This window comes from Lepidochelys olivacea, assembly GCF_965140295.1.
Source record: "Lepidochelys olivacea isolate rLepOli2 genome assembly, chromosome: 1".
Lineage (NCBI taxonomy): Eukaryota > Metazoa > Chordata > Testudines > Cheloniidae > Lepidochelys > Lepidochelys olivacea.
In genome coordinates, this window is record NC_140411.1 from 330407681 (window position 1) to 330432431 (window position 24751).

General features: G+C 41.3%; 1 protein-coding gene across 2 annotated transcripts in view; it reads left to right on the top strand.

Moving 5' to 3' along the window:
• Positions 1 to 24751, top strand: part of RSBN1L (round spermatid basic protein 1 like) — a 94521-nt gene that overhangs the window by 27445 nt on the left and 42325 nt on the right. Inside the window, exons 3-4 of one of the 2 annotated variants that reach the window (XM_084616659.1) lie at positions 13777 to 14037; positions 14356 to 14420. In XM_084616659.1, coding sequence (XP_084472785.1) covers positions 13777 to 14037; positions 14356 to 14420 — 326 coding nt within the window. Of the gene's footprint in view, positions 1 to 13776; positions 14421 to 24751 lie in introns of both variants that reach the window. The other variant, XM_084616658.1, reaches the window with a different exon arrangement.

Sequence of the window (24751 nt, forward strand, 5' to 3'; positions counted from 1 at the left end):
GTGTGGAGCAGTATTGTTTGTGCCTTGACCAGGGATGCATCGTGCACTTGTGCATCAGGTAAACTAAGAAAACTAAACAGATTTCTTTTCCTGTGAGCACTGTCTCAATAAGCTGTTGAATTTTGCACAAAATGCTTTTGTTATTCAAATCTGTTGTGGGAGAGGTGTTGAGCAGACTGCGACTATGCCATGCTGGTGGGTGCCATTTTGAAGCATGTAAAAGGGGGTAGGGGAAGGGAGAGGTTCTTAGCTCACATCCACCAACAATAATAATGAATTGTAAAGATAGGTACTTACATGCTGAAATTCCCTCTAGAGGATGGAACTCAGGATCATCCAGTGTAGAACAGCAATTGTTGCAGTGCAGGATGGAGACTGTCTTTCCAGATGGTCCTGAGTCTCAAAAGATCCTGGCTGTCAGGGGGCAGCTCTTCTCCAGCATCATCCTGCTCATCCTCTGATAGGTCTAGCTGGTCATCCTTCGTGTTGAAGGGAGAATGTCTCCTTTTATCCCTCATTTAATATACTTTCTCCTCAGCTGCTTGCTCTTTGTGTGGCACTGGTTGGCGTCCCAGTCTTGACCCCTCACAGATATGCTTTGCAGTGTCGCTGAGAAGATCCTTAGTCTTGTGGTTGGCCACAAGAGTTTCATGAACTGACCCTTCTTCCCAAATGTCAGTGAGATCCAGAGACTTGGCAAAGGTCCAAGCAACTGTGCAAAGCATGTTGTGGGACTATTGCAGTTGTATCATCAGAATAATGATATACTAGGATCAAGGAGCAAATGGGCAAAATCTGTCTTTACACAATCTTTTAAAGGGAGGGAAGGGTCATCCTGGAAACTTGACACCAGAGCAGGGAGGACACACAAGTAAATGGACAGATCAGTAATGGTCAACCTGCAAAGCACTGTGGGATAGCCAATGGAAGCATGCAAAAAAGTGGTGCACAGCAATTCATGCACATGAACAAAAGACTGAACTAATTCAGTTCTAAGCAAACCTAGTCCACTTTGCCAAGGGACTCCAGAGTTCCTGATAAACGAAGAGTAAGTGTAGAGTGATGGGTTGTCGTGTGTATGCAAGCATTTTCAAACTGGACTAACTCTATTTGGATCCAGTTTAAAATCCCTGGGTAGAGAAGCCTGTAGAAACTTATTTGTACAGTGATTTACATGATTAAAGCATAAAATTTATTTTTAGGCAGAAGGCCTATCTTTCTAGACAGGAGAAGATTGACAGTAATTTTCTCCTCCTCCCTTCTTTCAGTCCTTCCAGACCCCACAAATCCTCTTGGGTTGCTTTAGGCCTGTTTCTCCCTGTAAGCATGCAGGACTCACCCTGCAGCACCTCCTGCTGGTGTCCTGGGAATTAGTTCCACTTCTAGCCTTGGAGCGCCCTCTGCTTATGCTGGGCCTCCGTGTCCCTCCCAGAGCCGGTGCCCCTTGTATGCTGGGGTGCTGCCCCCTGGCAGTAAGATGCTTTCATTATTCAAATCTGTTGTGGGAGAGGTGTCGGGGGCAGGGGCCCCCATTCCTGCCTCGCCTCAGTCGTAGACTACTGCCAGTGAGCTGCTAGCCCCGCACCCTGGGGCAGACTGCGGTATAAGCCACTCATCACAGGCAAGGTTGGGTTTGGACCTGGTGTCTCTGTCTAACCTTGGTCTGTCCCCTGCAACCCCAGTACCTGTTGGACCTAATACTAGGCTGCGGCCTGGGGCTTTCCTGGCTGGAGCTCCCCAGCTCCTCAGGGCCTTCCCGAGCCCTGCTCCAGTCTAGGTACTCTGCTTAGGTCCCTGCAGCCAGGTCCCTCCCTCTCAGAAGCTAGAGAGAGTCTCTTGAGCTTCAGCCCAGCAGCCCCTTTATAGGGTCATCTGACTCTGTTTGGGGCGTGGCCACAGCTGAGGCTGCCTCCCAATCAACCCAGCCTAAGGCTCCCTGCCCTGGCCCTCTCCAAGGGCTGGCTTTTAACCCCTTTGGGCTGGGACCGGGTGACCATACCACTACACTCCCCCATCCCATCTTTGTACAAAAGCAACTTTAACACAAATGGCACTGTCCTTTGGTCTGATAGGATATGTCTCGACTACACAGTTAACTCTAGCTCACAAAAGCTTATGCGCAAATAAATTTGTTAGTCTATAAGGTGCCACAAGTACTCCTTTTCTTTTTGCGAATACAGACTAACACGGCTGCTACTCTGAAACAGTTAACTCAGTAAGTCAGGTGTTTTTCCTAACCCGCATTCTGTCCTCCCACTCAAACCCCACCCAACTTTAGTGGTGCTTTCAGCCCAGGATAGCTGGCCTAGCTGGGGGTGTAGGCTAGAGCTCAGTGCTGCTTTCACTCTGGTAACTAGTAGCCTGTGTCCTCACAACAGAAGGGGCATCACTTGTGTCCTGATAATCCTCCAAAACCTTTCAACAATTCTCCCCTCTCCTCGCTGTGTGCCAGGAAGGACATACAGATTTTACCACAACTCACTGGGAAGGAAGCATAGAGTGGCTGAGTTTTTCTACAGCGTAAAGAACAATGAGAGATGCCTTCAGGTGTCCTAGCAACACACATTGGTGAGTGCAGCACCAGTGAGGACACTAACTTGGCAATGGTTTGCAGTGTGTCTGCTTATAACTGAGCTAAACTAACCTGGGTGCTGGTTATCCAAGTTGACTCTTCAGTGAGCACATACCTTTAGCTTTTTGATGTGTGTTCAAGGCAGCGAGTGCCAGTGGCGCATCCTTGAGTGGACCCTACTTTCTCCATGTTTGAAATTTGAATTTTTTAAGTTAAAAATAAAGTTTAAATTGGAATTTAAGCCTTTTATAGTTTCACTGTTTATCTTGCTTTGATTCAGAATAGTAAAACAGAATTGATATGGGAATGTAATTGGCTTTAGGTTGCTGTGTAATCTCCATCAAACTGCTCATGCACTATGCCCTAGTGGCACTCTTACTTGCTCTCTTGGAAGTAAAAAATCAACTTAAAGAACACTTAACTTGAAAAGTTAAGAAATGTTTGATTTAAGATTGTCTGTGCAACATTGATTTGCCCCCATTGTGCATAATATGCATTATGATGCAGTGTTTAGTTACATGATCATACGCTATTTTTTACCACAGGATCCCTGTCTCATTCAGTTCATTGTAAGGGCACACAAGAGGGCCAGGATTAATCCTGAACACTATCTTAAATTTGGCATTTCTAAATTTCAACAATTTGATTTTGCAACCTAAGTAACTTTCTTTTTAATGTTGCCTTTTTTATAAGTAGTAAGATAGTGACCCATATGATTATAGTGGGGTTGAATGATCTTCCATACAGGAACTTGGGCTGCTAAGTAAAGTACAAGACTTTCTTTCAGGGTAAAAGTGAAGTACAATGCTTGATTAAAACTAACATCAGTCCTGTGTATGTAGTGTAAAAAAAAAACAAAAACAAAAAAACAAAAACCAAAACTTGTTCTGCATTGTTAAACTGTTTCTAATGGTAACTTTAGTGAAGAATAAGACCAGTGTAGAATGCAGGGAGCTTTAAAATTTTTTTCCTTTCTTAAAGGGAAGCTGTCAATTTGAAAGATTAAAGAAGACTAAAGTACCCAGTTTTCTAATAGTGCAGCCTCTTAGTAGCATGCCCAGCAACTTTAATTCCTTTTAAAAAAATAACAAAACTACTTCTGCACTCCAGTTGGTGTATTTTAAGGGTCTTTCATGCAGGGGAATAGGAGCTGTGTTCTGTCTCCCTTCCTGTCTATGCTACTTCCTCTTTGCTCAGCTCATATTCTCTGTGTGGGGAGGTGTTCCCACCTTCCTTGCCCCAGTGCTTCTCCTTGTTCCCAAGGAGAGGTCAAGGGATGCCTCTGATCTCCAGGCCCACTACTTCTCTTTGCTGTGTTCTGTAGATGGGAGATGGTGTGTGGGGATCTCCACTGCTTTCCATTCCAGATCTGGTGAGGGATTTCATCCAGCACTTTGCTTCTCTTTTGTCTGTCCCTCTCCTGCCCCCAGGTGTGGAGGTCAGAGAAAGTAGATTTCAGAGTAACAGCAGTGTTAGTCTGTATTCGCAAAAAGAAAAGGAGTACTTGTGGCACCTTAGAGACTAACCAATTTATTTGAGCATAAGCTTTCGTGAGCTACAGATCACTTCATCGGATGCATGCAATCAAATAAATTGGTTAGTCTCTAAGGTGCCACAAGACTCCTTTTCTTTTTAGAGAAAGTAAACTAATTCCTACCCTGCTTTGTTGTTCCAATGCTTTCTTGAGCGTCTTTAAGATGAGAGGACCTCTCTCTGGTCCTGTTAAGGGTCATGCTGCCAGCAAGTGCTTCCTTGACCCCAAACCTCACATAGCAACAGTAGCCCTAAGCCTTCTTGTAAGGCCTGAGGGGAAATATATAGTTGCAGTTATCTCCGAACTGTGCATAAATGGTGTAATCACTCCAGCACATGATTAAAACTTTGTATATACTCACTTTCATTTCCTGTCATGCTTATTATAGTATGGAAAGAAATAGGGATTGTTGCTAATATTTCAGTTTTAGTAATCTTGGGGGTTAAATATATATATTGGTATAATTGCTGCCTCCAACACTGAACAGACAGTTCTTTTTAGTGATTGGTGAAGGATTAACTAACCCAGGGGTTCTTAAACTGGGGGTTGGGACCCCTTGGGGTCGTGAGGTTATTACATGGGGGTTCGCAAGCTGTCAGCCTCCACCGCTTTGCCTCCAGCATTTATAATGGTGTTAAATAAACAAAGTGTTTTTAATTGATAAGGGAGGTCACACTCAGACTTGCTATGTGAAAGGGGTCACCAGTAAAAAAGTTTGAGATGAGACAGTTCTGTACTGTGGGGGGGCGGGGGAGAGAGGTATATTTTAACATTCGTTAGCCAATGTGTTAAATACACCATTTTTTTTTTTTCTAGTGAAGATAAGGTCATGGACTTCAGGGGGACAACGGGACTGGTAAAACTTTGAGACATGTCCTTGACTTTTTAGAGGTCTTTAATATAATAGTGCCCTACCAAGGCTGGCCTACGTACACTTAAGTTTCACCAGTTTAATTAAAATCTCCTGTTTAAAATTTAGTTAAACAAGTGAGGACACACTTAGGTTGATTTAGCTTAATTTGGTGATTTAAACTTAAATGTGATTAAACTGATTTAAGTATGTTCACACATGGGTTTGCACTGGTTTAACTAAAATCTATTTCAAAATCCGTTTAAACGTATGCAAGTTTCTTGTGTAGACAAGACCTTAGATCGGGGTAGTCAATTATTTATTTTTTGTCAAGATCCAGATTTCTTGGTCAAGGTATAGTCAAGGTCCAGACGCCAGAGGGACATTTTTCACACTGCAATAACAGTAATAAGTAAATAAAGATTTCATGGTCCATTCAAAATCATGTGGCAGACTGGATTTGGCCTTCTGTCCACTTACTGAGTACCCCTGCCTTAAGGCATGTCTCTGCTTACAGCGTGTGTGGGGAAGACACTCTGTGCCAACAGGAGAGAGCTCTCATGTCTGCATAAAAAACCACCCCTGTGAGTGGCATAAGCTATGTCAGCGGGAGAAGATAAACAAGTATCTGTTTAAAAATAAAGTGTAGGAACCTACTAGTACTTGATGGTATGTTTAAACTATCAAAAATCAGATGCAGTTCCATACCTGTTAATGGGTTTAGCTGCCACTCTCAGTACTACTGATAGTACCACCCCACCCCACCCCAAAAAAATAAAATAAACCAACCTCCATCCCCTTCTTTGCCACCTTGAAAGTGGAGGGAAGGTTGTCCCTACCCTGACAGATAAATTAATGCCTTAATTGCTATCATAGTTTCCAAAGTAGCTTTCAGCATAGGGCAGTCTGGAAATATATAGTAATGTTTAAAATTGTACCTGCAGGGACACCAACATTAAATCTAGGTAATCTAAGGAGCTAAGTGGTTTCAGGTATTACACCTGCTTTCAAGCTCCCTGCTAATCTGTAATTTGTACTTTCTTAGTTAAATAAAACAGAAACTAAACCCATTCTCTTCTGTTGCTACAATCCACATGTGGGTGTTTAAAGATATATACCTACTTCCCTGTACCATATTTGTGGGTTTTTTACTTCCTCTGTCTGAAGTTTGGGTCCATTGTGGTATAAGAAGCATGTCAGTAGCTGGTTTTCTAACTTGTATTTTGTCTGGTTGCATGCTGTTCCTGATTCTTAGAGCCTTTCTCTTGGGCTTCCAATCTCCACATTCTGGAATGTATGAGGCACTGCTAAGCAGCCTTAACACTCCTTTAACAAAGCTTTTTATTAGTGAATTTCTCTTGTTTTTAATAAGGCTGTCAATTAATCACAGTTAACTCACACGATTAACTCATAAAAATATTAATTGCACTTATAACAATTTATTTGAATTGAAATAAATTGAAATTTATTAAATTTTTGCATGTTTTTCTACATTTTCAATATTGATTTCAATTGCAATGCAACACAATACAAAGTGCACAGTGCTCACTTTATATTTTGATTACAAATATATGCACTGTAAAAATTATAAACAAAAGAAATATTATTTTTCAGTTCATCTTATACAAGTACTGAAGTGCAATCTCTTCATTGTGAAAGGAACTTACAAATGCAGATTTTTCTTGGTTACATAACTACACTCAAAAACGAAACAGTGTAAAACTTTGGAGCCTACAAGTCTACTCAGTCCTACTTCTTATTCTGTGAATCGCTAAGACAAACAAGTTTGTTTACATTGACCGGAGATACTGCTGACTGCTTCTTATTTACAATGTCACCTGAAAGTTAGAATAGGTGTTTGCATGGCACATTTGTTGCTGGTGTTGCAAGGTATTTACATGCCAGATATTCTAAACATTCGTATGCCCCTTCGTGCTTTGGCCACCGTTCCAGAGGACATGCTTCCATGCTGCTGATGCGCGTTAAAAAAAGTGTCAATTAAATTTGTGACTGTACTTCTTGAGGGGAGAACTGTATGTCTCCTGCTCTGTTTTACCCGCATTCTGCATATATTTCACATTATAGCAGTCTCGGACAATGACCCAATACATGTTCGTTTAAGAATACTTTCACAGCAGATTTAACAAAACACAAAGAAGGTACTGTTGAGATTTCTAAAAATAGCTACAGCACTCAACCCAAGGTTTAAGACTCTGAAGTGCCTTCCAAAATCTCAGAGGGACGAGGGGTGGAGCATGCTTTTAGAAGTCTTAAAAAAGCAACACTCTGATGTGGAAACTACAGAACCCGAACCACCCAAAAAAAAAAAAATCAACCTTCTGCTAGTGGCATCTGGCTCAGATGATGAAAATGAACATGTGTCAGTCCCCTCTGCTTTGGATCGTTCAGGCAGAACCCATCATCAGCATGGAAGCATGTCCTCTGGAATGGTGGTTGAAGCGTGAAGGGACATACGAATCTTTAGCGCATCTGGCACGTAAATACCTTGCAATGCCAGCTACAACGGTGCCATGCAAATGCCTGTTCTCACTTTCAGGTGACATTGTAAACAAGAAGCAGGCAGCATTATCTCCTGCAAATAGTAACCAACCTTGTTTGTCTGAGTGATTGGCTGACCAAGAAGTAGGACTGAGTGGACTTGTAGGCTCTAACGTTTTACATTGTTGTATTTTTGAATGCAGTTATTTTGTACATAATTCTACATTTGTAAATTCAGTTTTCATGATAGATTGCACTATGGTTCTTGTCTGAGGTGAATTGAAAAATACTTGTTTTTTACAGTGCAAATATTTGTAATATAAAGTGGATACTGTACACTTTGTAGTCTTAATTTAATATATTTTAAAATGTAGTAAACATCCAAAAGCATTTAAAATAAATGATATTCTGTTGTTTAACAGCGTGATTAATCATGCTGTTAAACCTGTTTAATTGCTTGACAGCCCTATTTTTTAAGAAACTGGTGACTGCGGAGGGGGGTGTCCTTTAAGGGTGGGTGATGGGGAATCCCAAAGCCCATTTCCTTCCTCTTCCCCACACAAAAGGAGGGGAATGTTATTTTTTTCCCCCTTTAGAAATACCAGGAGCTTTGCAGTGGCAGAGGTGTGACCTACCTCATTCATCAACTTGTGGTTCTTTCCTCCCTGCTAATCTCAGCACTATATGCTTGTCATACCTCAAACCTCCTAGTTCTCACCTTGATGTGGACAGTGCTATGCACTAAGCTAGCATTTTTAAAACGTCACTTTTGGGAAACTGAATCCTTGGAACGTCTTGGCTCAAGGGCCCCAAATTTGTACTGCAATGCCTACACCCAACCCCTGGTATGGGGCGTACCAGATTTTGGAATTTGAGGATTTTTAGAGCTTTTAAAGGTTACACGTGGCACAGTAATGGTGGGATCCTGTGGCATGTGGCTAATTTTTAGCTTGAATCAGTCATGTGCACCATTCTGTACCCAGTAAGAGAGCCAAATAACTTTATTAAATTCTCAAGCTGGATTGTGGAGCCAGACTCTAAATAAAGCTCAGGGCAGTCCTGTGATAATTTTTTGGGGATATGTTTTTGCCCATATGTGCCCCTACCACCCCCCCTGCCACCTCCCTCTTCCTCTCTCCCCCCCCCCCCCCCCAAAAAAAGTTGGAAGAAAAGTGCTGTAAGAAATAAAAAATTTTAGAATGAGATCACCTGGAGAGAGTTATGCTTGGGAGCCCCTTCACCACTCTGGTCCATTTAGTTGTTTAGCAGTTTTCAGGCCAACTTCAGTATGCATGTAGATTTTAAGGTAGTTTGGAAAAACTAGCTCTATATGAAAAGTCCCCCTCAACTTTATGCGGTGCTGGCACGACCACTCCATAATTTACATGACAAGAGAGGAGAGGACTCTGGCAGTAGCATGAGCTCAGGCAGTTAAGTGGATGGATGCTCAATGGCAATTTTGCTAAACAAAAGATGGGAATCTGGCTGACAGTCAGCATTTAAAAAGGCAAGGTGGGCGAGGTAATATCTTTTGGTGAAAGAAATGAGCTGTTGAGCTATGGCTGGTCTGCACCAAAAACTTACATAGCTATATGTTTTTTGGGTGTGAAAAATCCATCTCTGTAAGACATAGTCCTGTCTACACTGCACAATTAAGTCATAACTACCACAGTAATTTACTGCAGATTTTCATGTCCACACTATCCTAATTCTGCCGGTGGTGTGTGTCCTCACCAGGAGAGCTTGAACTGACTTCAGTGGGGCAGGCTGAGAGCTCAGGCTGCTGGCTTTGCGCCAAGCTCCCAGCTGGGAGTTGGGTGCAGGGCTCCCTGCTGGGCCAATGTAAGTAGTGCAGTGTCTACACAGATACTATATCACCCTAACTCCATCAACCTAAGCACGATACTTCTTGTGGAGGTGGAGTTACTAGGTCAGCGTAGTGGGGCACTTACAGTGGCAGGAGCAGTGTTGTAGTGTAGACGCTTTAGAGTTAGGTAGACATAAGCTGCCTCATGTTGACCTAACTGCCTGGTGCAGACAGTGCTATTTGGATACTGCTTCTCAAGCAGGTGGTTTAACTACAGTGACAGGAGATCTGCTCTCATCAGTGTAATGAATGCCTCCAGTAAAGTTCTACAGGGGCATAATTGCAGCGTTGCAGCTGTAGCATTTTAAGTATAGACATAGCCCTAGAGCAGGGGTTCTCAGGACATATTTTTGGTAGCCTCGTGCTCATGGCTGCTCTCATACTTTTTCCTAAAACACTTAATTAGCTTTAGGAAAAGCAAATAAATATACACATCCAAATCATAATTTATTTATTGCTGGCTAGTAAATCTGTTAAATTATATTAATAAACATAGAAGTATCAATTTTCACAGAGGATTTACTAAGCCCTGTCAAGCCTGGGGCCAAATTAAGCCCTAGAGGGAGGCAGCGGAAGCCAGGGCCAATGGGGGGAAGTGGGGGGGGGGGGGTCAGGGAGGCAGCGGAGGCTTGGAGCCCAAAGCTCATTGGCTGGAACCTGCTATCCTACCAGCACCCCAGGGCTGAAGCCCTAAGTCTGAGCCCCCCACTGTCCCTGGGAAGATGGAAAATTCATTGGCTGCCTGCTCCTCCAGCTTTGTGTCCCAGGTGTCTTCAGAGGGGGGTAGGGCCCAACCCCTGCTGGCAGCCCCAGCAATCAACACCAACATGGTGCATTCAGGAGTGATTGTGGGCCGTGCCCCCTCTTCTTCTCTTCACCCTACCCCCCAATCACAGCCCAAGAGGCTGTGGCCACAAGAAAAGCCCCTGGGGTCATGGTGGCCGCATTTGAGAAACACTGCCCTAGAGAAAAAAGAAAAGGAGTACTTGTGCCACCTTAGAGACTAACAAACTTATTTGAGCATAAGCTTTCGTGAGCTACCGCTCACTTCATCGGATGCATTCAGTGGAAAATACAGTGGGGAGATACACTGCCCTAGAGAACTTTTCATATCTGGGAATGGTACTCAGAAGTGGAACAGCTTGTTTAGTACAAGTAGTAAACACACATTCCACTTAACTGGAATGGGTATGGAGTATCATTAAACAATTACAATCCATACTCAGTGGGGACCACATCCTGAAAGAAGTCTTTCCTGAACCCCCTTTTCTGGCCTTCAAACAATCTCCCAGTCTTGCCAAGCTCATAATCGGAAGCAAGCTCCCCACAGCCCAGGACACATCAACAGAAAGCAGCACCAGGACCAGCCATAACCACAGATTAAAAATCTGCAGACATATCTCACTTCCCCCTGCCCCCCCCCCCATAACGCACCTTTCAAGATCCGTTGGTCCTACACATAGGGTTACTATATTTCAGGTTCCCAAAAAGAGGACACTGCTGGAGGTGGGGAGTTGGAAGAGCTAAAGGGGGTACCTGTGGCAGGGGCACTCACTAGAGAGGGGGGAGTAGTGTTGCTCCCTGTCAGGGTGGCAGCATGGCTGGTGCAAGCTTAGAGCCCAGCAACAGCCATTAGTCAGTGCCTCCCTGCAGGACCTCCTCCCCAAGGCTGGGATCCGGGGCCCGGGTGGGTGGGATCTGGCTGCTGGGGAATGGACTAGTCAGACCAATGGGGACTCTTTCTAAGCTGCAGTGTCTGCTATGCAGAAATCCAGGACATTTCCTGTTTGGAAAAACCACCCAGACAGAGGATGGAATCTCAAAAAAGAGGCAGTGTCTGGGAAAACCTGGACGTATTGTAACCCTACCTATATATGTCTATCACAATGTGCTGTATCTCATCTACTGCATTAAATGCCCCAAAAACTACCATGTGAATGAAACCAGACAATCACGACTCTCTTGAATGAACTGTCATAGAAACCTGATAAAGGACAAATACATTCATATAAACTGTGGTGAACATTTTTGACAATATGATAACTCCATATCTGACCTACCAGTCCTCATTGTCAGAGAAAACCTGTGCAACACCTTCAAAAGACGAGCTTAAATTCATAATGTTGCTGGACATCAAAAATCGTGGTCTTAATAAAGACATTGGATTTATGGCTTATTACAACAATCTGTAATGCACTACCCTCCTTTTTTATTCTATGACTGGAGAGGTGTTAATGGGCCATTTCATCTTGAATAATCTCCTAGAATATGTGTTAACTACTTATTCTGAACCAGGGGTCTCAAACTCAATTTGCTTTAGGGCCAGTGCCAGTCCTCAGATCCTCCCAGCGGGCCAACACTGAAGATGGTGTTCAGAAAAGAAAACATTTATGTTGTATTTTTTATTTTGAATTTCTTAGAAATAATAAAGCTGTTACACAAGTTTATACAATTTTTCACCTGCCAGAGAGTTTTTAGTGTTTGCCCAACACTTGCAACGCTTCAGTTCTGTCAGTTTGTTGATGTTTGGCCTCCGTGACTGATCAGTTGAAACCTTCAGGATTGCAGCAAAGTGTGCATCAGATAGTTGTGTTCAATATTTTGACTTGTTTACATTCATTGTGGAAAAAAGTGATGCTGCCTCCATGGCTGCCTCTGCCCAGCAACTAATGATGCTGCCTTCATGGCTGCCTCTGCCTGGCAAGTAATGATGATATCTCTGTCCCTCTCCCCCAGTCAATGGGAGTTACGGGTGGAGCCTCTAGCGGACATTGCCGGCAGCGTCTGCCTGCGTCTCTCCTCCGTGGGCTGCAGTGGGGAGCTTCTCGGGCTGCAGATGGCCCGCAGGCTGGGAATTTGAGACCCCTGTTCTAAACAATCTGTTCTGTTCCACCTTGTATTTAGCTGTGACACTTCTTAGTACCTTTCCTAGACCTCAAGAAGAGCTCAGTGTAGCTCAAAAGCTTATCTCTTTCACCAATAGAAGTTGGTCCAATATTCCTGGGGGAATTCTCTACCAAAAAATTAAAAATTCTGTGCACAGTATTTTAAAATTCTGCATATTTTGTTTGTCAAAATAACACTATATAATTACACCAGATACAATTATTTTGGTAATTTTATTTCAAAATATCTGTCACCAACTCTGTCTGTAACAATACAGCTGACAAAAAAAAATTCCTGCAGGAATAGAGAGTTAAAGAAACGCTACCAAATACCCCAAACACCCACACATTCTTTCCCCAGGGCCTAGCCGCAAGCTGCCCCTTCCTGATGCAGACACCAACACTCCCTTCCCCTTCAGAGCCCAGCCTTGGGGTGCTCGCCCAGCCCCCATAGAGCCAGGCATGGGCCCCGCAGCCCAGACACCCGCAACCTCTTCCCTACAGAGCCTAGCTTCAGGGTGCCCTTCAGAGCCCAGGGATCAAGAGAGAGAAACAGCCTGATGCTGGGTCCCAGGCTTGTACGGAGTTTCCTGCGCACTGCCTCCTTCTTTCCGGGTGTGCCGGGAACTGCAGCTGCCAGGAACTCTCCAGCTCCTCCTCTCCTTTCCCCTCCCCCTAGCAGTCTTCTATTTGCAAGCTGGGGTGCTGGGTCCAGCAGCTACTAGGGGTGACCAGCAGCTGTGCAGTGCCCATTCTATGGGGAAAAAGGAAATTCTGCACAGAACATTAATTGTGTGCAAATTCTGCATTGCGCAGTGACACAGAATTCCTCCAGGAGTAAATAAAATATATTACCTCACCCATCTTGTTCCTCTAATATCCTGGGATGAACATGGCTACAACACTGCAATCTGCATTTAAATAATTTAACGTACTGGCATAATTGCTGATGAGGTTGCACCACTGTTTAAACACCACAGATAAGATTGTGATTGTTACAAAACTTTCCTTTCTTGGTCAGTGTGGGTTTTTTTGGTGTGCCTTTCTTTGCCGTCTCCTGCATCCACACACATCTTATCTAATTCAGTAGTATAAGCAAAAGAACAATATTCAGAGTAGGGTTATTAACTTTTTCAGAGCATGATTCTACTTAGCTTTTTTTTAAAAAAAAAGCTGAAAAATCCTGCTTTTTAACAATTGGGCCAAGTTTCTAATAATAAATAGCAATTGTATCTACAGTATTTAAGAGTACTTATTTCATAATGCATAATATGAAGATAAAATACATTTGATAGAATTATAGCTAATGGTAAATTTTGGGGTTCTGGAGAAGACTGGTGTATGGTCAATATCCTGCTAGAATAAGTGGTCAGACATAACCTGACTGTATAACATTGCTCTAGTTTCTATTTGGCTTCAGTAAAATACTTCTAAAGTTGTTTGATACTTTAATTGTAGTGTTAAGTCTCTCTCAGCATGCCTCTTATGGGGGTATGTATGGGTAACTTTTAATGCTATTATTTAAATGGGGAAATAAAGATGTTTCAGAAATCTCTTTCCTCTTTACAGGTGGGAAGGAGAAACCAAAAACCAATGCAGAAGAATTACTAATTAAAAAGGTAAAGAAGAAAAAGAAAAAGAAACACAAAGAATGTGAGAAAAGGAAGCGTCCAAAAATGTACAGCAAATCTATTCAGACCATCTGCTCAGGATTGTTTTCTGATGTTGAGGATCAAGAAGCCAAAGGCATCATAGAGGATCATCTTAAGGATTGCAGTGAGATGAATATGGATCCCAAGAAGGACTGTGGGTCCAAGATACCCAAGAACAGTGAGTTTCCATTTGTCTCGTTAAAGGAGCCACGGGTTCAGAATAAACTCAAAAGGTTGGACACATTGGAGTTCAAACAGCTCATTCATATTGAGCACCAGCCTAATGGAGGTGCATCAGTTATCCATGCCTACAGTAATGAACTCTCTCACTTGTCTCCTGTGGAGATGGAGAGGTTTGCAGAAGAGTTTGTGGGTCTGGTTTTTAGTGAAAATGAAAACTGTGCAGCTTACTATGTAATGGGTATTGTTCATGGGGCAGCTACTTATTTACCTGACTTTTTAGACTACTTTTCATTTAATTTTCCCAATTCACCAGTGAAAATGGAGATTTTGGGAAAGAAGGACATAGAGACAACTACTATGTCAAATTTCCATGCTCAGGTAAGAGGTTACACATTTTATTTTCTAAAAACATCTAATGGTTTCAGATAAACTGTAAATGATTTTTTAAATGCAGCTGCTATCAGCTAGAGTGTATAGATAAAACAGAATATTAGAGACAGAAGAATATTTGAGTAATCAACTATTCATTCTTAAAATATAGACAATGATGAAGCTTTGTTTGCATTCAAACATTACATTGCATTTTTTATGATCAGTTAAATTGTGTGCACGTGTATGCACTTCTGGAGATTTGTTTTCCTTGACTGAAAAATAATATGAGAATGAATTTTCTGCCTGGTGCTGGCTTCATTTAGATATTTGGACATGAACCATTCATAACTACCTGAATTAGGTTTTATCTGAGGAAAATTATTATATAATCTCTAACAATAGCTGCTGTTGGCTAGATATTTCTTAACTCTCTTTTATAAAGGGATTATTATTTCTTAAAGGAACAAAAATCATTTCAGTTTGTATATCTTCAGGAGATCAATTATTTTTAGTTTCATTAGATTACCATGATAAGTGCAGTGTAAACACTTATATAGATGTTCATGAAAGAACTAATGAAAAAGCTGAAGGATCTATTTTTGATCACATCAAATTTGGATAATATTTACATTTAACGCTGTTTATCAGAAGAAACAAGTTACTATGTAGTTTTTAAAGAATTTTCATATACCATTTAAAAAACATCACATATAACTTTCTCCTATATAAATGTAATCATAAAAATTTCTGTTGAAATGTGGATAGTGTACCATACATCTTACTTCGTGTGTAAAGCTTTCCAAAAAAATTTTTGCTAAAACGTGCCTAGTATACAGAAAAGAACTGCTCACAAGGAGTACCCAGAATTAAGTCATGTTGCTATGAAACCTCTGGTGATTAATAGACTAAGCATCCTCTTTTGCTACAGAACACCTATATTCAGTACTGCCACAAATATCTGTACCAAAGTCTTATTCCCCTTCTTAAATAAGACTTCTAGAATTATGGAATAACTACCAAAACTGTTCTTACTTCATGAGACAACTTCAAGTAGTCAAGATGGATCCAGCTGTGGTCTTCTGTATGTGGTACCTAGATACTGTGGTGATATATGCATTAGAAGTGAGTTTTTAGATAGATAAACTACATGAAGCTATGAGTTGATTATCTGTAATGTTGTGGCAAGAAAAGTATGTGGTTATGGCAAGAAAAATATGGTGCTTCTAACCGAACTTCTCCCTGTGTATATTCTGGATCTTATCTGCCTGTTTCAAGGGACATGTAAAAGCTTCTGCTTTTTTTAGCACCACTGAGACATACACAGCTCTGGGAGAGTGAACTAGATTTCTTTTCTGTCTTGTGAATCAATATAGCAAAATTTCAGTTGCAATAGTTGCTGTTGTACTATAAGTCAGACCACAACTTGATTTTAGGTCCCAGCTCAGTTTGTAGTATTCTCAGTTAAATAAAATATCTTGTAAATTGAGCAAATTGGATCTGGAAATTTGAGACACATGGACCACCTCCGTGCTATGTTAGTTGCATTTTACAATAGAATCATATGTTTAAATAAGAAATCATAATAAGAGAGCTTTAAATACAACTGATTTTCTTGTACTTATTGTAGAATCATAGAAATGTAGGAGTGGAAGGGACCATGAGAAATCATCAAGTCCAGCCCCGTGCACTGTACCAGGACGAAGTAAACTTAGACCATGCTGACAGGTGTTTGTCCAGTCTGTTCTTTAAAAACTCCAATAATGAGGATGCCAGAGCCTCCTCTGGAAGCCTATTCCTGAGCTTAACTATCCTTATAGTTAGGTTAGATATTAGGAAAACTAATTATGTTTAGTTATGTTCCTAGAGATTCAGCAACAGTTTCAAGTGAAGACCTTCACAGATTCTCTCAAGTGGAGAGATTGTTCCAGTTTCTTTAATCTAATTCTATCATATACTGAACTTGTGGCCAAAATATTCCAATCCAATTGTTTCCTCCTTCCCATACCATTTTGTCCTTCTGTTTTTTCACTTTGGCTATTGTCTCTTCAATAGGTGTCATCTGTGAGCTACTCTTAAGCCCTCACAAAAGCCTTGCATTTCAGCAGACTCTTTTTGGATAAAGAAAGATTAATATAGCTCCTCTGTGGACTGTCATTAGGTCTGAAATTGTTAGGGAGAACACATGCTATAATTCTTCCTTCCAGTGCAGTATAACTAGAGTTGAATGACCCAGAGTCACTTAATTTGATAACTCTTTGAATCTGAATCACAGTACCATGTTCCATTAACTGCATCAGTACTCGTAGTATTGCCCTCTGAACAAAATTACCATTCACCAGAACATCTAGTGGTCTCAGACTTTTTTTTTCTCTGATAAATTATGTTGGGTAGCTTGTCTCTTATACTGATGCAGTTCAAGCAATAGTAAACCCTTTGCATTCTCTTAGTACAGTTAGGCGCACATCTCATTTATCTGTGTTCTCCCTCTGTCTGGTTATGTTGGCTCTTCTCACTCCAGCCTCCTTATTTTCAACTCACTCACTTCCCTTATGCTATTTCTCTCGCTTTACACTGCTTCTTATTAACTTTTCAGCCTTTCTTTCTCAAAGGGAACTTGTTGCTGTCCCTATATTTGCACTGACTTTATTTATTTATTTATTTATTTATTTTTGGTAGCCAACAGCTATGGAATGTTTAATTCAGTATTCCGTCTTTTCTCTTAAAGAGCCATGGTGTTGATGGCTGTTTGACTAGCAGTAGGGAGGGAAAGAATATTATTCTGTGTACCTCTTTACATTTCCCAGGATTTGCTTTTTGTTGTTCTATCTCAAGTTACAGAGAAGACCTATTACTTTTTGTTCTGCTTTGTAACTGTACCTACATGTGTTTATATAAATGGTAAATTGAATATCCTATTAAAGCTACTAATTAATACCACATTATAACAGTCTCCATTCCTCGTTCATAATTACACCAGTTCTGTGACTGTTGGTTGTAAGAACTCCCCTTTTAAAATTTTCTGTGCTATAGTTGGAGACATGCAAAAAGACTAAGAATGATAGGGGTTGAGGAGACAAAAGATCTATGCATTAATGCATCCAAGATTCTCTCTTCTTTCTTTTTCATTATCTGCATTTTATTTGGAATCAAGGCTTTGTATACTGTGTTTTTTCATCTCTGTGCTTTCTGTCGGGTTTTCAGTAGTTTTGGTGTGCATTCTCTGTTGTCTGATCACTGGCCTCTCTACATATCCTGGCTTGTCAGAGTTTGACTGCGTGACGGCTAGTGCTTTGCTTCTTGTGTATTTAATAACTTTATAGGCATACTATATATATTGGAAAAATTCTGGTCTCGTTACCATCTTCTGTTTAATGTCTCCAGAAAACAGTGGAGTCAAGATCTTGGATGGCTGGTCATAAAGGGCTAATGCTGCTAAGCCACCCCAATCTGTCTGCTTGCTTGTAATTCATATCCATCTTCTCATGTTTCTCATTTTGTCACTTAAGCAAATTTTAGGACTACAAAGTTAAACTAAGATTCCAGCAGCCGTTGGATATGGGTCTCATAGCTGCTTCATCCAGGCTGCAACATTTTTCTGAATGTTCCCTGGTTACTTAAGGAATTCTCACGCCTTCCGCTTCTGTTGCAGTACATCTTGAAGAACTTTCATTTTTCAAATCTGCCTTTAGCTCTGCATTATAGAAGTCCTAGGTTTCTACCTCCAGCATAGCTCCCATCTGTGAGCGCTCTGCTTGCATATAGTCCAGTGGATAGGATGCAATAGTATGAGTTGGAAAACTTAGATACTGTTTCTAGCTCTGTTAGTGACTCATTGTGTAGTCATGAAAAACTACTTAATAGTACGGTTTCTCCCATCTATCAAGGAGAGCAAAAATTCCTATTTTATAAACCACTTTAAGATCCTCTGATGACCACTGTATATAAAGTATGATGTATTATTATTATTATAATTATCATCATCCCTGCATCTTACTCTTTTGGTGAATCAGACTCATGCTGTGAGAGGGAAGCAGTTGTATCCTCTTCCTGATCTCCACAAACTTGCAGCCTTCTTATTAGCTCTTCCAATTCAACCTTAAATAGACTATTTCACCTTGCTGCTATATGCAGTGTAGTTGTAATTTAAGTCTTCAATGGGCCAGACAACAGTTGGTTTTGGATGTCCTTCACAGTCTTGCAGAGGCTTGCTTCAGAGCCTCAGCTGTCATCCTGTTAATTTTGGTGAGCTGAAATACAGACTTGAGGTTCCCTTCAGTATGTTTTTTTTCATTCTCAAGGCCTCATCTTAGCACCTGGATTCAGTCTCCAGCAAAATCTGAGAGAAGATTCCACTATGTTTTTTTGTTGAGTTACTCCTTTCCTTGTCATATTGACTGTTTCTGTATCAGAACTTCTGTATTTCTCAGGTTAGTTTTTTCAGTACCTGGTAATGAGGCCTGCCCTTCTGCATTTGGCAGATGAATCCTTCATAAATAGTAGTATATACCCTCAGATCTATGGGGTCTATAATTCAGTCTTAGAAATATAGTTGAGCTATATATGTATTCCCAAATGCTCATTTTCTCCTTAAAATGACTTCTAGACATTTGTTTCTCACTTACTTGTTACTGCTTTTTGCTTCCTCAAGGTGCTGGGTCAGGATCCAGATATTCTTCTTTAATTCTCATTGGAAGACACCCATAACGGAATTTAAGATATGCAAGTTCATGTGGCAATGTAATTCTGTTGGCAGGTGACGTAGGTAAAATCTATGGTGTTCTCCCTTAGAAGACCATCTGCCTTAGTGTTGTAGGTGTCCATTGTTGTTAAGTATGTTGCTTAAGAATGTTGTTACTGTTGCCAGGTTGTTACGGATGCTCAGTGCTTCTGTTCTCAGAGCTTCAGTGTTATCGGCACTCGAAGAACTTTGTTTCCTCTATTTTTTGCCATTCATGTGTGGAATCAGTTTTATGTGCACCAATATTGAGGTAATGTGTGGATGTGCACCACCAGTAGAAACAGAAACCCTAGATTTACTACATTTATTTTCATGCGAATTTTAAGTTATTTTACAGATATAACTAAAAATACAATGTGAAAATAAACAGCCTTCATCTGCACAGTGTCTAAAGTTACGTGTTTAGTTAATTTTTTTAAACTGGCACTGCTAAGGTTAGATGCTAAAGTTACATTCTAGAAGGGTACTATTATTTGATTGTACCACTTTAAATAATGAATGACAAAGCACAATACTGTAATAAAAGTAATAATGATAATTTCTCCAGCCAAGCCAGGTCAGGCATTTTAGAACTCACTACTCAAAAATTAAATTTAAGCATGAGAGAAATAAAATTTTGAAATGCATAGATCAGTCAAAAAACTAAAATAACAGCACTTTGAAAGAATAAAATTACAGAGAATATATGTGTATTGCAGGAAGTACCAAGAAGTAACAACACCAACAATAAAAGTATGTGTTGGGAGGTTAGTGTGAAAGATACTGTGTGTGTGTGTGTGTAAGAGAGAGAGACTGTGTGAGAGACAGAGAGAGAGACGGAGACTGTGTGTGTGTTTGAGAGATGGAGACTCTGAGAGACGGAGACTGTATGTGTGTGTGTGACTGTGCTGGGGAAGTGTATGAGAGACCGTGTGCTGTCACTTTAAGCAGAGCAGCACTCACCAGTCTGAAGACTTGTTCAGACACAGCAACAGCCACCAGCAGCTATGTCTCACTCCCAGGCCATGACCCTCTTCTCCTCCCACCGCTCTGCGGGGATGGGGTGTGTTAGAGAGCTTATTCCTTCACTCTCCCACTTCCCTGGTCCTTCTCTCGTGAACAGAGAGCAACAATACCCGAAGTCCGAAGGTGCAAACAATTCAATGTTTATTGGGGTGAACTTCCAGCAAGTTTAAATCCAAGTTGCTTTTTCTTTATTTTTGAATCCCAACTTACTTCCTGTTTGCCCCTAATTTATATAGTAATATTCTTAGCTATATCTTAACCAATCATTCTACTGAAATTTACCTAACCAGTCCTAACATATTGTAACATGATTAGCTAACCAGTTATATCCCACCACCTCAATTAGTTTAGACCCAGCAAAATTAATTATACAGCAGGCAGAAACAATCACAGAACCAGACAGAGACCATGCAAATAAACAATAGCAAAGTGGGAACTATAATGACAAAACAATACAGAAGTGAGGATTTCACAACTACATCTATAAAGACATAAGGGTATCCCAGCTGTGTCTATTGATAAGTGAGTTCTTACCAGACAGAAAACTATCAACCTAAATTTCCTTTTACGTCTTCTAGGCTCTTCCCTTTCTCTGGAGGTGATAGATCGGATCACCTTCCTGACAACCCCATATTGACTAGTGTCATAAATATAAAGGGAAGTGTAAACCCCTTTAAAATCCCTCCTGACCAGAGGAAAAATCCTCTCACCTGTAAAGGGTTAAGAAGCTAGGATAACCTCGCTGGCACCTGACCAAAATGACCAATGAGGAGACAAGATACTTTCAAAAGCTGGGGTGAGGGAAAAACAAAGAGTCTGTGTGATGCTTTTGCCGGGGACAGAGCAGGAGTCTTAGAACTTAGTAAGTAATCTAGCTAGATATGTGTTAGATTATGATTTCTTTAAATGGCTGAGAAAATAGCTGTGCTGAATAGAATGAATATTCCTGTCTGTGTGTCTTTTTGTAACCTAAGGTTTTGCCTAGAGGGATTCTCTATGTTTTGAATCTGATTACGCTGTAAGGTATTTACCATCCTGATTTTACAGAGGTGATTCTTTTTTACTTCTGTTAAAAGTCTTGTAAGAAAATTGAATGCTTTTTCATTGTCCTTAAGATCCAAGGGTTTGTGTCTGTGGTCACCTATGCAAATTGGTGAGGTTTTTTTTTTTTTTTCAAACCCTCCCCAGGAAGTGGGGGGCAAGGGTTCGGAGGATTTTGGGGGGAAAGACGTTTCCAAACCACGTTTTCCCAGTAACCCAGATAAACGTTTGGAGGTGGCAGTGAAAGTCGAAGGGCAAAGGGTAAAATAGTTTGTACCTTGGGGAAGTTTTAACCTAAGCTGGTAAAAGTAAGCTTGGGGGGTTTTCATGCAGGTCCCCACATCTGTACCCTTGACAACTAGTTTGGAATGTGAGGATGTGATCGGATGCTTCCCAGCTTATGGCTGCCTCTGCTGCTTAGCCAAAGGCATTGACCTAAGAACAGGGCCTCAGACTGTCACAGTGAGAGAAGGCCCTTACACAGATTCTTTCCTGTATACCTCTATTACTAGCTAAATGATAAACTTATACCTACATTCTTAAAGTATAGGCCTTTATAGGCAGGCCTGAATATCTATATCCTAACAGGGTACATGGGTGGGAGGGAGGGGGACACCCTGACATCAGCACCCCCCTCCTTCCCGCTCTGCACATGCACACAAGCAGGAGGCTCCCGGGTGCAACTGGCCAGGGTGGCTCCAAGGCAGAGGGTAGGAGCAGCGTGGCAGCAGAGCAGTAGGGGTGGGGCACTGAACAGAAGTCGCTGGGGATGTGCGTGGCTGTAATAATCAAGTGCGTGGCATTTGATGGACTGTTGTGTGGCTGCGCAGGTACGCAGCTTAGAGGGAACACTGTAGAAGAGAATGCAGCCTGCTAATTCAGCAGACCTTGACGTTACTCATAAAGAAAGACCACAGGAATGGTTTGCTGACAAAAGGCATTCATCCAGGTTTATTGCCCTCAAGGCTCAGTACTAGCATCCCATAGTAGCTACAGGTACACTAACATGAGTGCCCGGGAATGATTCAGTCAGCAGCAGGAATTTCTGCTGTCCCCCTTGGCCACGCAAAAGGTTAAGGTGAGGCACCCTGACATTTATAGACTCAGACAAACAACTTGCGTACCACCTTATGTGTTTCATGACATCTGCTTGTTATCTCCCCTTGTATCTTGCTCCAGATGTCTCGCGCAAAACATCCCTATTCATCACTTCTATTAAACCCTCTTTTCTTGTGTTAGGTTAGGATGCACCTGTGTTAATCATTTGGAATGTATTCACATACAAACATACATACAACAACCCAGCATCTGTTGCTTCTTAGGCGTGCTTGTGTTTTAGCAACGCTAGCAGTACCCTTGCCAAGTTCATGTAGCGGACACTGAACTTGTAAGCATCTGCTTTAATACATGGCCTGACTTTGATTCATGGCATGGTCGGACTTTGCTGACTATGATTCAGACCTCAGGTCTTACACGAGGCCCAGTGCTCCATGCTCACGCTCTCTTCTGCAGCCATATATGTTTGTTGTCTGCAGTTTGTATCTCTAAATTGGTCATTCCCAAGGAAGCCAATTCCAAAACAGAACCTTTTCTTTCTTGTACACTCTTTCCTTGTATAGCCCCATCACTGAAACATCTGAGCACCACCTATTACTCATGGGGGAATTCTGCACCAAAACATTAACAATTCTGCAAAATTCTATATATTGTATTTGTCAAAATAATGCAATATAATCACATCAGTTTCACTTATTTTGGTAATTTATTTAAACTACTATCCAGAAAAAAATATCACAATTACTGTTCAGCATTTTCTAAACACATGAAAGTTAAGTTACAAATACTTGGTAACCAATACCCTGCATTCCAGTTATAATCCTGGATTTTCATTACATTGCAGAATATTTTCATTACATTGCAGAATACCAAACACCAAAATAAAAGTAAAGTAGAATGTCACTTTAAATTGCTCAGACTTTCACACATGAAAGTCATACAGTTTTGTTAATCATCATGCTGCATTTTTTTTAAATGGGTAAGTAAAATAGATCCTGAACTGTAATCGAATCCCGTTGTGCCACAGGAAAAAAGCAAGAAAACACATAGATCTTCCTAGCTGAGGATTCCCTTACTGTCATTTACAATAAGACTCTTTTACACCACTCTAGCAATGTGAAGGAGTCTTAAAACTTTTACACGTTTTAGGCTCCTGGGGAAATTAACTAAGAATGAGAACAGTTAACTGACAATAGGAACATTAGCAGCCTGCCTGTTTAGTTGTTGCATTTCTGTTCTGCTTCAGGAACAGAACCTGCTTTACAAAGCCCTACCCCTGCAAGCTGGGGGCACTGCAACAGTGAGAGAGGGGGACAGAGTGAGTCTTTCTTGCTCATTCGCAGACAGGCAGGCATCCACCCAGCCCTGCCCCCTTAACGTCTCGTCCCCCACCCTCCCATTGTTCTGCGGGGAAGCAAAGAAATCTGCGGACAGAGGCACAGAATTCCCTCAGGAGTAACCTGTGCCTTGCAGCCATCCCATTTTTGTCTGAGCTATTCATTAACTTAAGGTAAATGCCTCAAACATCCCCTTCCTGTTGATTACAGCCAGTTGCCCCTAGCATTGGATGACAGGTAATCCCTTGTTGTGGCCCCGGATCCTCACAGCGCACAACAAATCCTCACTACTAATAATTTTACTTCCTGAATCAATTTGCCATGCTTTACTCCTGTCCTAGAGACATAAATTCGTGGTAAGCTTAGTTCTGTTTTTTAAGCAAATCTGGCCAGGCAGTGATTCTGGTTTTTCACATACTCATGCCCCCGGTTCTCCCTGTATCACTTTTCAGGTCATTCTTTCTGACACATTTGGATGTGGCTCTTTGTTTCTCCAGCCATTTTCTCTTTCTCAACTAATTTTTAACTAGTTTATGCTGTTCTCTCTTCATTGTCTCCTGCCTCCAATTAATGCTACCCTCCTTGGTGGGTTTGTACTAGTCCCATTTGTACAGGAGCTGCTTACTCTTCAGTCTACACCTTCTCTAATTTGTCAAATTCAGCTGCCATGACAATGTTCTGTTTCTTTTGATGTGTGAAGAGGAATATTACAGCATACTTGGGAATGAACACTTATCTCCTATGTACCTTGTTTCCTTATCTCTTGGCCTTTACACAAATACATAGTTCTTTTCATTTGCTCATTTCATAGATTTTAAGGCCATAAGGGACCTTATTATCAGGGCCTTGGGTATTCTGTGATGTAGCAAAATTCTGCAGAATTCAGCTCATGCTACAGAGTCTTACTCTAGAATTTGACCTTTTATTTTAAAAATCAAAGGATTACCTTCATGGCAGCAGAATAAATTAGCACTGCCATGGAATTTAAGGGCTCTGTTCTCATTGTGCTGTGGGGTACCTCAGGGCCCTGATCATGGCCATTTTAGGTTGCCTGCCTACATAACACTGGCAATAGAATTTTTACTCAGTAATTCCTAGATCAAACACAATGACTTGTGGTTAGGATTGCCAATTATGGTTGGACATATTCCTAGAGGTGA